Source organism: Rhinopithecus roxellana, chromosome 8 (assembly GCF_007565055.1).
Source record: "Rhinopithecus roxellana isolate Shanxi Qingling chromosome 8, ASM756505v1, whole genome shotgun sequence".
Taxonomy (NCBI): Eukaryota; Metazoa; Chordata; class Mammalia; order Primates; family Cercopithecidae; genus Rhinopithecus; species Rhinopithecus roxellana.
The window spans coordinates 140,529,557-140,546,742 of NC_044556.1; the positions used below are offsets into that span (position 1 = coordinate 140,529,557).

Genomic DNA, 17,186 nt, shown 5'->3' on the forward strand with positions numbered 1-17,186 from the left:
TTTAATAACTAAACAGACAATATGGCAAGGAACCAGAAATTATAAAGAAAAATCAAGTGGCTATTTTACAAATAAAAATGCATAATTTGAAATTAAGAACCAATGGATAGCTTTAACAGCAGCATAGACATTTAACAGATAATTCGTGAACTGAAATATGTCAGAAGAATATGTTTAAAAGGAATAAAAGGGCAAAAAGATATAAAATACAGAAAATAGCAGAAAAGATTTGTGTTATGATGGAAAGGCCTAAACCACATTTAATTATAACCCAGAATGAGAAGAAAGAAAGGAAATAAATGATATTTGTTAAACAAATATAAAACAATATTAGAAAATTGATGAACATAAAAAATTATAAATTAATTTACAGCATATCAGCATATGTTATGGAAAGACAAACAGCTAAGTAAAAATGACCAGCTAGTCAATGTTCTTCAGTGCTATTTTGCTCATGGACTACCTTAAATAGTTTTGAAAACATAAACACTACTTTAGACATGAGTAAGCTCTTGTTTAAAATTTTCATCATACATAAAAGAGGCCCAAAGTTGGTAAACTCTGTGGTATTATTAATATGTATATTTTACAACAAAAATATTACACTGTCTCTATATATGTACAAATGAAATATAATTCCTGTTGATTTGGTAACTAATACATATTTTTAAAATAAAATTTGCACAAGATATACAAATATAAAAATAAAATATGTATATATGTATGTATAGTGTGTGTACAGACATATGTTTGTGTGAATTATGAGCATTTTAGTAATGACCTTCTTTTTCATACATCTGCTCTTCAAATAGAAAAAGAATTGTTCCTGAAATAAAATTATTCACACATTCACACACACACACGTGCACACACACATCTCTTTCCTCCTTCAAGTCATTATTTCATTCTATTATGCTTAAATATTTTTATTCAAATACAATAAATTTCATTAATCAATGTATTTTATTAATCATAGTCATACTTATCTTCTATAAAAGTAAATAGCTTGAAATGTATATATGTATGAATATATTTACTGAAAATTTAAATAATATGAAATATCATATAGTATAATATATGCTATATATAATTTCTTGATAATGAAAATTTTAATATTTCTGACACAACTATCATATGTAATATGCAATTCAATAGAAGTACACTTATTATAAGTATGAAGAAATGTTTTTTTAAAGCAAATATAATCAGCTCTTTGAAAGTATATGACTTGAATGATTGAATAGGACTTTTGTTGATTGGTTTATGCACTTTTTGGCTAGAGTGACCCTTCCTTCAGTGTAAATGATTATCCGTCTTCATTTTTATGTATGTAAGCACTGAGAAAATGTGTTTCAATAAATTAACAAATATTAACAAAAAGAGTTTTATGAAGCAGCATCATTCAATTTTTATTATAGGCCAAACCACTTATGAACCATCATTAAAAATTACATTTAATCGGGAGGCCGAGACGGGAGGATCACGAGGTCAGGAGATCGAGACCATCCTGGCTAACACGGTGAAACCCCGTCTCTACTAAAAAAGCTGGAAAAAACTAGCCGGGCGAGGTGGCGGGCACCTGTAGTCCCAGCTACCCAGGAGGCTGAGGCAGGAGAATGGCATGAACCCGGGAGGCGGAGCTTGCAGTGAGCTGAGATCCGGCCACAGCACTCCAGCCTGGGTGACAGAGCGAGACTCCGTCTCAAAAAAAAAAAAAAAAAAAAAAAAAAAAAAAAAAAAAATTACATTTAATCATCCACCTGAAAATAGCCTAGTCCTGTCAAATTCATTTAAATAACCAATTTGGAAAAGTGTTTTTAATTCAGTTCTATAAATTATTCATTTTCTCAAGGTCTGGAAATTTGACCAAAAAATTACTACCAAAATTTAATAAATGACTTTTAATTATCTGGTTACACTTTCACTCAGAGGCACCTTGTTTGATGTGTTATACTCATAAGCAGTTGAAAATTTTCAATATTCGAAATTTCAAAACATATTTCAATATGTATTTGCCAATATTTTCTTATAACTATGTTTTATTATCTACCTTAAATATATTTTCATCACTAAATTGAAGTTGTAGCTATGGCTTTTTAAATTTTTGAAAAAAATGCCTGCTCTGGAATCTTATCAGCAAAATGAGATCTCAAAGTCCATCTTTTATATCTCTAATTTTTTTAAAAATACTGATTCATATACTGATGGTTAAATCATAGCGTTCTGTTCTGAATTTGTTGTCTAATCCAGTTGACTTCAACAATTATTGGTGCTTTATTTGCTTTGCTTAGATAAAATTCCACTTCAGGAACAATTCTTTTTCTACTGAAAGAGGAGAGTTTCAGAAGAAGGTCTTTATCAAAAAACTGTGATAATTTCAGGATTCTTTCAATAATGTATCTAAATTCAGAAGATTCCAAAATGGGACAAACAATCTGATTCTAAAACTTCATCTTGTACTTAGAAACAAAACACAACACACAAGCAACTATCTATATCTATTTATCATCTGTATCTATATCCATCCATTTATCAGACCAAATATCTAACCTGCTAACTCCAAAAGACATGAAGATCTCTGTTGCTACCTTAATAAAATATTCTTCAGTGATACTAGTGTTTTCAATTGCCATATACGGTGACACAGAAATATCTATACCCTTCAAAGGAATGTACCATGGTTACATTGATCCAGAGTTAACAAATTGTTCGCATTAGTTTACAAGGTAGATAAGGGCTAGTACAAAGGCGAGGTTTAAAAGGTGAGTCAACATTATACTTGGATTGTAAATACCAATTAAATTTAAGAAAGAGTGCATGAAATACTGAGGGTCTTGAAATTGACTTCCTAATATTATTTTCAGAAAGGACTTTGTACTCATAGGTGTATAAATAAAGTTGTAATAGACAATTAAAAATATAGACATGGAAAACAGAAAAAAAAGTGAAAGAGATGGAGGTTTCTGAGTTACTCACATTAGTTGAAGATAATAGAAATAATAATTATACAAAAGAGAAGTGTTGCTTTATTTATTCCTTGTGCTAATTATTTTTGTAGACAGATAGAGGACTGAGGGTTTTTAAAAACAATTTAATATTTTGAAAACTGAACACAGTAATTCAGACAAAAATTAACAAATCTTGTTAATAAATAATTTTTATAATAAACTGATTGAAGTAGTCATACTAATTGTTATAAATGGGTTGTCATTTTTATTGCAATTCATCTTCTGATGGAAAGTTAATCCATATATTAAAAAGGAGTAAGCAGTAGAGAATTGCAGGAAATATTGATGGACAACATTTTTATTTAAATTAGAGAAAATGTTTTAATAAATGTAAATCTATAATTGATATTGATAAATTGAATAACATTCAAATTGTTAAAGTATTTAAAAACTTTGTGCTTTTAATGCAACTCAAAATAAAAGGCATTCATTCACTATTTAGGATAAATTTAAACAATGCTGTTACATTTTTCTTTTAATTAATTATTATTTTTTAAATGTTTTAGAGACAGGGTCTCAGTGTCACCCAGGCTGGAGTAACATGATGTGCAGTGTCTGGACAGTGATGTGCAGCATGGAAAGTGATGTCCATCCAGGCTGGAGTGGCCGTGGAGTGCGGTGGTGTGGTCATAGCTCACTGCAACCTTGAACGCAGGTGCAGCAATCCTCCTCCCTCAGCCTCCTGAGGAGCTGGGACTGCAGGCCTGCAACACCAACTCCCAGCTAATATTTTTCTTTTTTACGTCTCACTATGTTGCCCAGGCTGGTCTTGAGCTCCTGGCTTCAAGTGATCATCCAGTCTCAGCCTCCCAAAGGGCTATGATTGCAGCCATAAGCCAACATGCAGGGACATTGATACATTTTTCAAGATTGCAAAGTTAAGGGAAAAAGTGGTAGGATTTCTGAAACTTTTAAGCATTTTTATGCAAAACTGAATAATGTAAATATTCAGCTCTAATTTATGCAATTGAAAAAAGGCATACTAGAGAAGAACAACTCAAAATTATCTCTTTGATCAGTCAACTTAATTCTGACAAAAAGTGTCATCACAAAGACTTTTCTGAACTTGTTCAACTAGAGGTGTTTAAACATGTGCATTCATAACCTGTTCCTGCCTATAAGAATGAGCATGTATGCATACCTATTGTATTTTTTAAAGTGCTTATGAATAAAATACTCTCTATTGAATATCTAAAATATGTAGTCATAGAAAATAGCAAATTATTTTTATAAAATCTCTTTAAAATGGAAATCATATGAATATAAATATTTTGTTTATATATCCTTAAGTACATTTCTATTTACCAGAAGAAAAATACAGTCTTGACTGCCATATTAGGTTAAATATAAAATGTCAACAGTTCATTTTACATCATGAATAATTATGGTTACAACTTTCACAAGAATCTTTAAGTAAAAACTCAAAGCTGAGGCAAGCATACAAAGAAACTGCTACATAATGACACAATGATTACTATATGTAAGAAAAATATTAGGACAGATTTTCAATTGCTACATGTTACTTAATTTGAGAAGAAAAGAGAATTTTGATATTTTATTCATATGGTCTAGAATTTCATATTTTCTTGTATCAGTTAAATTATGACATCAGCCTTTAATGAGAGTTTTTAATAGCCTGTATGTATATGCAGCTTATTTTAAAAAATGGAAAATAAATCATGACTGGATAATTGTTATCCAGGCTTGTAGAGAATTAATGAAATTTTACCTACATACCTTGCAACTGAATCTTATTCTCAGGACTCTGAACCAGAACAGAACTGACAGAATCTAGGTTGTCATAGTTACTGCAGCCAAGAGGACCAGTCCGTGTTTCTGTTACCTGGCAAACAAAACATCAACTTTATTATCTAAATCAGACTTTACAATGTCCTTTTGGTTCATTGTAGTTGTCACACACTACTATTGTATGTTTGACAGTAAATATCACCGAAAGTCCAGGACCTCATACACACCAGCAATACCCACACCTAAACATAGCGCAAAGCAGTAATTCCCTTTGTCTTTAACTCATTTTCTTTCCTTTGGTTGGGTATAAATATTCCAAGAAAATAATGCATGCCATCTTTGTTCAAAAACGCAACTCATAAAGTCACCAATTTTACCCAAGATATAAAAAAGGCCCACTCCTTATGGAAGAGACCAAGTGCTGACTTATATGAGAGTTGTTTGTGTTTGTTTTTACTCAATAGATCAGAGCCATCTGCCAGGCTACGCTCTCAAAACTGATTTTATTATTTTCTTTTACCTAAAAATCTATATTTTTCCCATTTTTATGTTGGCATGAAATTCTTAACTCTCTGCCTTCCATCTGGCCCAGTTCTTTCTAATACGCCAGTATCTCCCTGTTCAGTTTGACATTCATTCTAGGCCTTTGATCATACAACATCCTCCACTCCCACCCCACTTGGATTAGAAACTTCTCCTTTCTCAACTTTGACTAATCAGTTTTATCTATCCTCAAAATTAAGCTCATATTCAAACATTTACACAAAGTATTCCTTGATGATTCTACCTGTGTTATCTTACCATTTCCATCCAATTTTGGTATGCAGCTCACAGATTTAGTACTTAAATATGTATTCTCATATGTGGACTGATTTTTTCACGGGTGTCTTGGGAGGGATAGTATCAGGAGATGAGGAGACTAAATTTAATGAATTATAGGAGGTTGAAAGTTTATACTGAAGATTTAATCCTGAAGATTTAAAACTATTTAAAGCAGAATAGTATTGTCAGAACCTTTCTGTTTTCAATAAGATATTCTTTATTAATAACCAGACTGGTCTTTGCAAAATACAATTTAGATCACTTCGTTCCACTGTTTACAATCATTTAATGGTTTCCCATTCTTATTCAGGGTATGACTTAAGAGTCTTTTATAGGACTAGGAAGACACCATATTACCCAGCTCCCTGTTACCTCCCTAAATCTGTCTCCTCTCTTATTTATTCTGCCTTGCTGTATCTCAAACATACATACTGATTACATTATGCAGATGCCTTGGGGCATCTGCTGCCTTGGGGTATTTGACTTCTTGTTCTAGTACCTGGAATGTTCTTCCTCAAACTATTATCTAGCTAATCCTTCACTTCCTTCCAATTTTTGCTCAAATCTCATTCTCTTGGGACTACTTGGACTAACCTATTTAAAGTGAATACCCCAAACTCTTCCAACATTTTCTTTTTTATTTCTTACATTGTTCTACCTTTTTCACAGTAGATATCAGCTCACAAAATGCTGTACAATTTACATTTTTTATGATTACTGTTGACACCTCTCACTAGAATGAGAGCTCCACATTCTAAAAGTGCAGGAGATTTTGTCTATGTTGTTCACTCACATATCCATAGAACATACTAAGTTCTTGCATCAGCCCAGGGGTATTGATTAAGAGAAAGGTATTGATTAAGAGGAGGCAACGTAAGGAAAAACTTTGTACTATGGAGCAGAAAAGACATTAAGGCCATCATGAAGATGATGAAAGTCTAACGTAAATAGTGAAAATAAACTTTATCTGAAGAAGTTCAATTGTAAAAAACAAGACATAACAAGGTTATAAAATGACATTATGAAACACTGAAAATGTTCACTGGTAGAGAGAAAGGCTACTGAGGTTTCCAGTATTAGTGATAACATTAAAAATATGAAGCTAAGAAGCCCACTGTGGAGGACATTTAAGGGAGCTCAGTTTTGAACATGTTTAGTCTCTTTGGTGAAAATATTTAGTAGGAGTGGCAACACAAGTTTATATCTTAGAAGTTATGTCAATGATGGGACTACTAATTTGGAAGTCATCAACTTAGAGGCGATAATCAATGATGAATACAGATGCATTAACTCAAATGCATTGAGTGCATGTTTGTGTCATGATAACTCTATTATATTTTCTAAATGATAAGTCCTTCAGAGTAACCAAGATTAACTATGTGTACATAGCCAGAGTTGACAATGTAGTTTATCATGGGCAAAAAATTACTTTTTCCTTAACACTACAAAAACTTTGAATTATTCTCCAGCTACTCTTCCCCACTGATGATAGTGAATAGAACTTATTTTGTTTAGAGAAATAATTTATAGTGTTGATATATGTATGTATAATTAATATTTAAATATAAATTAGTAACAACCTAAGGGCAAAGGGAAAAATAAAAGCATCAAAGATAATACTTAGTGTATAAGGTAATTTAAATTTTCATTTTCTCCTATCATGTGGTTTCACTATTGCCAACCAACACATATCACACAAATACAAACACACACCCATGCTTGCCTTTTTAATAAAGTTTTCTAAGTAAAATTGTCATTAAGTTCATACTCATTGACATATTTGATCTCGGAAAAGGGAAGGCAAAATCCTCTAACACTTCATCCTTGAAAGAAGGTAAATAATATTACCCCATTACAGAGAGTCTCTTATATTCACCTACTCTGTTGTTGAGAATACATGTGAGACAATTAAATAATAGATATACATTTTGAGATTATTTGAATATCTCTATCTTTATATATTGCTTTACTTTATCACCTTTCATAATATGGCGTCATATAAATTTAGCGTATCATACTTACAGTTTTATTTTGTTCTCTATCCTTCACATCTGAATTTACTTATCACTATCTGGGTTAATATAAAATTTTACAAACTCTAGCACTTTATATGAAATAAATCTATCTTTAAATTGTATTCCATTTAAGGACTCCATACGCCTTACCAATGTCAGCATTAGTAAATGTACCCATACTTATTTAATTTTTTACAATAATAATAAAATGAATAAAAATGGAAAGAAAAAAATAAAAATAAATTTACTACAGGGATGCTAACTGTGCCAAAACACAGAATAGCAGTTTACTTGTTTGTTCCAACCCATCATTTTTAATAATAAAACTAACAAATTCCCATGATGGAAATTTAAGCAATGAAACAAAATACTTAGCCAGAGGAGCAACTGCCATGTTTTTTCTACTTCTATGTTTCCCTTAGCGTTTTACCAGACATGAAAATGGTTGAGACTAGGAGTAATTGCGCTTCAAGACTATTCTTTATTTGCAGCACCCAAATATCATGGCCTTTACCTTTTCACAGTGTATTTCTCATGAATTATTGTACTTATTTCCTAGTTACATTAGGTTATATCAAAGTAACTTCTGAGTAATTTTATCAGCCATTGATTATGAAGATAAAACACTGGAATACTGATAAGTACAATTAGCTCTTTTACAATAGAGTTATGCCCAAAGAGGCATAATCTAAGACTTTCCATCTGAAATCAATTTTCTCTTCTAGAGACCTACATCTCATCTGGACAACTACACAATGAATGTTAATATTTAAGAGGAGATTTTACCTATGCTATATTGTAACAAGAAAAGCACATCTGAAATATCAGGAGTTGAGGTGGAGGAGTAGTGAAATTTGTTATTGATACCTGCATCCTGACAAACTGCTATACCAGTTATTTCCTTTTACACATTTTGCCCCTGTTTACCTTAGATATACTCTATCATACTGTCCACTTCAGTTGTCTCCTTTTCCAGAAATAAATATTTCTATTTTTTAATCATTCAAAACACTTTGGGTTGAGAAGGTAGAAACTATACTAGAGAATATTAACTATATTAAACTCATATTGAATTTCTGATATCTTAACATTTAATATAAGAATTGATACTTATTTTTTAAATAGAAATAAAGATTGAATCTTACATAATTAGTACTAAAATTTGTTCACCACATAATTTCTTTGTTTTTAAAAATATTGATTAACATAGTTGCAATTCATATATACAGCAAAAGGTTCATATCTAGAATATATAAATAAATTATACAAACTAATAATAATATGGCAAGAGCAACACTGAAAACACACTTGATAACAAAGATATCTAAACATCCAGTCATTTTGAAATAGTTTTCAACTTTATTATCAAAGAGCTGGAAATTAAAACATAGAAACTACTATCCATTCACCAGAAAGTCTTATAAGCATACGAAGCCAGACAATGCCAAGTGGTGACAATACAGTGGAGAAACTGGAATTCTCATACGCTTTTGCTGGGAGCGTAAACTCGTACAATCACTTTAGAAAATTCCTTGAAAGTATCTACATAATAGACATAGGCACATTATATGAGCTAGATACACAGTCAACAAAAATGTGAACATGTATGTACAAAAGGCACTTTCAAAGAGGTTCTTATCAATTATTCTTAGTAACTCCAAACAGAAACATATTACATTAGTGTATTAGTCCATTTTCATACTGGTATAAGGATACTACCAGAGACTAGGTAATTTATAAAGGAAAGAAGTTTAATCAACTTGTAGTTCCATATGGCTGGGGAGGCCTTAGACACTTAAGATCATGGCCGAAGTCAGAAGGTGAAGGGGAGCAAGATATGTCTTACATGGTGGCAGGCGAAAGAGAGGGAGGAAGTGACACACTTTTAAAACCACCAGCTCTCCTGAGAACTTACTATCATGAGAACAGTTTTGGGGGAAACCACACCCATGATCCAATCACCTCCCACTGGTCCCTGCCTCAACATGTGGGGATTACATTTTGAGATGAGATTTGGGTGAAGACACAGAGCCAAACCACATCAACTGGCAATCAGTAATACATTGTGGAAGTAAATAGAAGATTTGAATACTGTACTACAGTAAGAATAAATTTTTATGTATGCTGTCCACAGAATACCGAACATGAACAAATCTCACAAACATAATGTTGAAGAAACATTATATAAATGTTTCAATATTTTAACACTAGAAGTTTATTTTGCCTAATTTTGAACTTCCATTAATATATAGCTCAAAATTGGGTAAAATAAACTTTTAGTGTTAGAATACAGGATGTTGGTCACCCTTTGGATATAGGAATGATGGTAAGAGGGCATTAGGAGAAATACTTATGATCTAGTAATGTCCTATTTTTTAGCCTAGGCCATGGTTGCTGAAATGTTTTCAAATTTGAACACTTTATGTACTTCGCTGTATAAATGTCATTTTATTTTACCTCTAACATTTGCTAACAGTAATTGGTTAATATTAATTTTCCTTGTGAATTATATCAAGGAAGGTACCACATCATCTATATCTATATCTACATACATGTGGATATCTAGACATCTATGTACTTACCTATCTGTTTTAGGCAATCATCCATGCCTATGTACTACAATGCAAGTTTGGATTTTCATACTTATATCCTTTCAAATGTATAATTATTCTAATATGGTTTGGCAAAAACAAAATGCTGAAATCTGATACTGTGAAAGATTATGAAAAACAAACTACTTCTTTCAATTACTAATATGAGTTTTTTTGAAAATCCAATACAATCTATTTTTAATCATCTTAGTGTATGTCATATTTATTTTGTTTTATTTCAAGGCTATAATTGCCACTGTTCTATAATTGAAGATATACAGATGATAAATTAACTTTTGACTAGGAACAGGTTAATATCCATATTTCATTTTTATTTTATAAGTACCTACTATTCCAAACAATATATTCACCTAGCATGAAAAAAAATAGTTTTTTTCTTGTAAGTTCACCTCTGAATAGCAATAAAAAGGATGAATAAATAAGCAATTTATTTTAAATATTCAATTATTCTTATGATAATTTCTGTGCAGGTTTCTTTTGCCTATAGAAATACTTTTTAGAGTATTTGTAAATGAATCATTATACTTAATAAGACAAAAGTTTGTTAAATTTATATCGTTTATATTCAAAATACAAATCCTAGTGAATACAGGGGTATCAGAAAAAGACCCCATAGGTTTACTTGTAAAAAATTATTTTTGTTTTAAACAGTTTGTTTTAAACAGTTGTTTAAACAAAAGCAAAAGCACTGTTTCCCCAGAGTTAAAAATTATCTGAGGAGTAGATATACGAAGAATTGGGTATTAAAACTCTCAAGGGGGGCTGGGTGCGGTTGCTCAAGCCTGTAATCCCAGCACTTTGGGAGGCCGAGGAGGGTGTATAATCTGTGGTCAGGAGTTCGAGACCATCCTGACCAACACAGTGAAACTCCATCTCTACTAAAAATACAAAAAAGTCACCAGGTGTGGTGGTGGGCACCTGTAATCCCAGCTACTCTGGAGGCTGAGGCAGGAGAATTGCTTGAACCTGGGAGGTAGAGATTGCAGTGAGCTGAGATCACTCCATTGCACTCCAGCCTGGGCAATAAGAGTGAAACTCCGTCTCAAACAACAACAACAACAACAACAACAGCAACAACAACAACAAAACCTGAAAGTATTCTCCAAGATAACTTGAATTTATTTTATTTTACCCCAAAGTTTCCATTATGTTTTATTACACCAATCATAAAACTACAGGGCAATAATTTATTTCTATTATCTCCTTTAATTAACTATAAACTTTCTATGCATAATTATACACAGTACTGGGCACATGGTAGAAATTAAAAATTTTTGGATTAAATTAGTGGATAAATATTTTATTTTTAGTTAGAAAGATTTATTACAAAATAAAATTTATTGAATTTTTGGGGAACCTCTTGAAGGAAATGCAGAAGAGCTGATATATCTAAAATTTTAAAGCTATCAGAACTTTGAAATCATTTAGTCTCACCATCTCATTATATAAAAGAGATACTGTATCTGGAGCCAGGGATGCTATCAAGCTACTTCAGGATCATGTGTATGAAATGAGAGCTAGAACTGGGACTTAGACCTCCTGACTCACAAATCAAATACCCATTCTAAGCATCACACTGGCTTTCCAAGCTTTATAGTTATCAAGTTTTGGAAACTTTGCTTGGCTTAATCAATGTAATTAATTCTCTCTCTCTCTCTCTCTCTCTCTCTCTCTCTGGCAGTAAAGTTACAATAAAACACAATTTAATTGGTCTAGATTGATGTAGAAGTCAATTATATATGGGTCATTCATGAACAAAAAATATTGCTACGAATGTACTGGTTAATATAACTTTGATTGAAGGCCAAATAAATTAACTTTTATTCTAAGTATTAATTTATTAATGCTTTGAAATATAACATCCTGCATATTCTTATATTACTTCCAACTAGGATTCTGAAGAATAAAATACAAGAGTTGATTAGTTTCTATTATTTCCTAAAACAGTACAATCTTTTCTGTCACCAAACATATAAGATCTTTTACCATTACATATTGCTAAAGGTATTAAATTAACAAAATGCTTTATAAAATGTTGATGTTAAAAAATAAGAATATATATAACTTCCCTTCATTTCTCAACTGAAGATAGTGCCTTATATTTTTTCAAATGTGAATATTGAGTTTAAAGGTAATTTTACCATTTAATATTTTTCCTCTGATAGTCATTAAGTCTTATTTCAACATTCTATTAAGCATTTAACATCAGACTGTAATTCAATGTAATCCCACTTTTTTACCCAGTTGAAATATTTCTGAAGCTTATTTTATTAAAGAATGAATTTTCAAACATATTATTAATTATAAGATGCATTAAAAACAAAACATTCATCTCAGAATAAACATTTCAGTAGCAAAATGTTTCTTAATTTTCACAACTGTTTTAGTATTTACAGTACATTTTGTGGGAAAAGTGAAAATTCACATAAAAATGCTACATGTCCTCAAATAAAAAATATATCAATGCAAAATTTTCTTGCATCTCAACACAAAAGTAAGCATTATATTTAGTGTGTTTTACATCATTAATATAGTGACTTAAAATAAATTTAACATTGTCAATATTTTCTTGGGCCTTCTCCAAACATACAGATACAGTTTAAAACAGTGTATATAATCCATCCAGTATGACTCATATCTTCACATAAAAAACACAAACATGGATAAATACATTCAATGCAAGGGAGCTTATACCATTGTTGAATTATGCATCTATGCAAATTACTTGAAGTTGACAACTATATCCTCTAATTTATTCCTCATAATTTCAATAAACCAATTTTTTTTAAAAAACTAGAATTATTCATTTAAAATACTGCATTGTTAGAAGGTAGTGTTTGGTTTTTTATTTGCTTTTTACCAGAGAAATAGTGATACTTGAAACATGAGGAATGAAAGTATTATTATAAACAATATCATGTATATCCATAAAATATATGCAGAATAACTGTGAATTATAAAATTTAACCATAGGAAAAAAAAATGTAGAGCAAAATGTATTTATCTGAAGTAAACTGAAGATTACATGAGAACAATACAAAAAACAAGGCACTCTATTTAGGAACAAAATTGAGTATGTCTTCTTGAAGAGCAATTGCTTCAGTGCAGTTTTCATTTGTGTTTGTCACCATGAGTCTAGGCACGACTACAATGACTGTCCCACTTCTTCATACCCTATAAATTATCCTCCATCAAAATAATACAAAAATAAGCACACCACCCACAACTATCCACATGTAAACCTATTGAGACAGACTATGCTAATCCTTTGAGTACAGATTAAAATATAAAACTACACAATGGCTAGACAACAGAAGTTTTCTCAGATTCTTAAAGTATTGATTTGGTGTAATATGGAATAAGCAAAACTGGAAACAATTTAGTTAGGACAAAGTTGCCAAATAACATCAGGACCGTTTTGTGCTTAAACCATGGTTGTCATGGAAAATAAATGTGTGGCACTTGATTGGCCTTGGAAATGCCAAGTCTATAAACTCACTCCTACAGATGTTATTTATTTATTTATTTATTTATTTGATAACACAGAGCTTAAAATCATGGCAATTATAAAAAATACATATAGCCATAAAAAAGCTTTCATTACTTTCCTAACTGCATGAATATACATTTGGAAAACTGACATTTTTATAAAATCTATATTTGTGACAGCTATAACTGATGGTGTTACATGAATGGTAGACTTGAACTTCATTACAGGAAATCTAAAGGGATGTGTTGTGACTCTACAGTTGGCTAATGAGTTTTCTGAGGTTTTCAATATTAATAATAAGAAAAGTAAAACTTTATTGCCACAGGGAGTTGCAAATAATAGGTACAGTTTTCAACCTGGTTCAGGGCTGTGGCATTTCCTTTGCACTCTGGTGAGAGCTATTAGGCAGTGACTGCAGTTGTTACAGTCACTATCTGACCTGAATGCCACTTTTCCTGGGCCAGAGAAATGATATTTCAGGGAACTCAGGAGCCAGGGTATTTTTCTGTTTCTTTACATTCAAAAAGTGCAATCTAAAGCAGCGTTGATTATATTTATTTTACAAATGAAAGCTATCTGAAGAACTAAAACATTAAAGATTGATTTTACTTTTTAATCTTTATTGTTTGTTCTATGCTCTTTAATCTCATTGCCTTTTATTGTCATTGTCTCTCATCACCCCCAGATGGGACTGTCTAGTGGCAGGAAAATAAGCTCAGGGATCCCACTAATTCCACATTACAGTGAATTGTATAATTATTTCATTACGTATTACAATGTAATATTAATAGAAATAAAGCGCACCTTAATGTAATGAACTTAAATAATCCTGAAACCATTCCCTCCACCAAGTTCATAGAAAAAATTTCTCCATGAAACCAGTTCCTGGTGCCAAAATGGATGAGGACTGCTTGCACAGACTAACTTACAAGTATGCAAATCCCACTAAAGTTGCCAAAAAAAATCTGTTGCCAAGACTGAGAAGCAAAATGTCACACTAAACATAACTAATCCTTTATTAATTCCTACTTCCTACTCTATAATTTTATTTATCAAAACACTTCTACATCTACCCAATCTGCTCGACTGATACTCACCTAGTGTCTCAGTCAAGCAAACTGCAAGCTGATGCTCCAAATGATACAAAAACGTAGAAACTGAATTATCTGTTTTGCTTTCTTTGACAGAGTAACTAAAAATGTTCAGGTGCAAATGTCAACTGTTGAATGAAATAAAAGCACCTATCACCATCCTGGAGGACGATGCAGCAGAATCAAGGGCATTGACAGCGAATCACAGCTAGCAGTGCACACAAAGCAATCTGTCACTGTCAAAATCCCGACCAACCGTCTTTTCATAAGATTCTCTGCTATACTAGGGTACTAAAACAGGGAACCTCGTTAGATACACACATTTTGGTTGTTTAAACATTTAATAAAATTATTTCATTATTATTACTTTTAATTTTCTCCTCCTCAATATAGGAACCAATATAGTATATTAGAACATATCTCAGATGCCCACTATTTTATTTCAAGTAAATACTTCCACCAAAAATCTTCAATTTCTTCTCTGAAATTCCATATTTAATATTACTCTTCTGAAATATTTATTAAAACATATCTTATTGCTTATGATTAAAAACTTAAAACTTTTTTATTATAGCTGTTTGAAGTTTCAGAACTATCAAGTATTTCTGAATTCCTTAAGCATATCAAAAGCTTCTGACTTCATTTTTTTTTAATAATAGGACAGCTAATGCCTGTGCACAGACTAGCTAAAGTTTTATACTGAGGCCGTCATATTCTTACATTTGTCACCCAATTAAACAAGCACCCAAGAGAACTGATAAAGCGCAGCACACTAAAACTCAACAGACTCAGGCATAATTAGAAAGACAGAAGTGAATTTCTTGTTTCAACTGGCCATTATAGAAACTGTTCTGTCTTTTTTTTTTTCAGAAAAATAAATTGGCTTTGCTCACAAAAATGTTAATACAAATCCAAATTCTCTAGCAACTTATTATCAGTAAAAGTCAGTATCAAGATGATGTTAAAAGAACAAATCTAATTATATAGGAGAAAGAAGAAACATATAGTGTACACGAATTACAAATAATTATTAAAATTCTAAGTGCCAGGAAAAACAATAAACTGGCCAAAAAACTCTCTGCAATATTATACTCATATTATATAGTGCTACCCACTCCCCCAGTTTTCTTTAGCTGAAACAGTCAGATGACTATAATTAAGATAATTCTTTATCCTAAAAAATAACAAAAATGGAAAGGACAAGAAGTTTAGTGATTTTTAAAGTATGTATTTATTGGAATAACATTTTAAAAATAATTAAAAATCCAATATGAAATATAACTGCAATTTGTGTGTTCCTCTTTTTTCTATAACCTTTCCACTATATCTTCATCTCCTTACATTATCACCTTCTTGCTTATTTCCTCTAGAGACCAGAATCTAAGAGGAATTTTGTATCTTCATGTTACTTCTGGGACTTGATGAAGCTTTATTGACATCAAGGTTTCTCAGATTGCAGTCAATCCACTAACAACTTGCATTGGGGTTATTCATGGTTATAAAACTCCAGATCTATGAACTTTGGGTCTCTAGAAGTTGTATTTAACCATACAACCAGGTGATTGTTAGCTGACTCAACACTAAAATGCACCAAGTTAGAAAAAAAAAAAAACCAAAAAGGAGAGAAATGATTTCTCACTGGGTAAATATTTCAATTTATGTGTTTTACATTTTTCTATGAAACAGACTACAAAATAAAACTACTATTCATTCAAATATAATTAATATAGAGGGAAAAACTTTTGATAATATATTGAGAATTTGGCTTTTTGCCCATGAACTAAATGAAACCTGATGAAATGTAGGAGCTGTTATTTTAGCAGTTTTATGTGGCTTGCCTCTTTTTCCTAAATTAATTTAATCTCACTTATTGATGTAACTGTTGTGCCTCCTACTAGCAGCCCTTTTCATCACTCTCTAAAAGCTGGTTACAAATCTATTATCAGTGAAGAAACCAGATAAGCAACCTAGGTAGATTTGTTCCTGAGTAGTTTCTAAATGAAAAATTACAGGATTCTCTCACGGCTAAAAGACAAGAACCTTAGGCATGAAAATTATGAAATCTCTTTATATTAACTCAGGCATCTTCTCCACTTGCTTTTTATGTTCTGACATATTAGATATAGTTTAAGCTATGAAAAATAACTTGAAAATTTTTAACAATTATATATTTCAAGTTACAAATATCCATATTATAGATAATCTTACTGTTACGTTAAATTTTCTAGCACAGAAAAAAAAAATCATAGATTTAAAATTGGTTTATAGTTTCAGGTTTGTCCCTTGCTAGCTGTGTAACTAGAAGTATGAAGCTCCTGAGCCTCAGGAGTATTCTCCCTAGATATAAAGCTTAAAGTAATTTACCTGCAATATCTGAGGAAGGAACATATCTTTACAAA

The 17,186-nt window shown here is 31.3% G+C and overlaps 1 protein-coding gene across 2 annotated transcripts in view; it reads right to left on the reverse strand.

Moving 5' to 3' along the window:
* The window catches only part of BRINP3 (BMP/retinoic acid inducible neural specific 3), a 404,576-nt gene that overhangs the window by 149,052 nt on the left and 238,338 nt on the right, over positions 1–17,186 (reverse strand). For both annotated transcript variants that reach the window (XM_010366528.2, XM_010366529.2), the window contains one exon: positions 4,746–4,851. In XM_010366528.2, the coding sequence (XP_010364830.1) occupies positions 4,746–4,851 (106 nt within the window). The remainder of the gene's footprint in view (positions 1–4,745; positions 4,852–17,186) is intronic.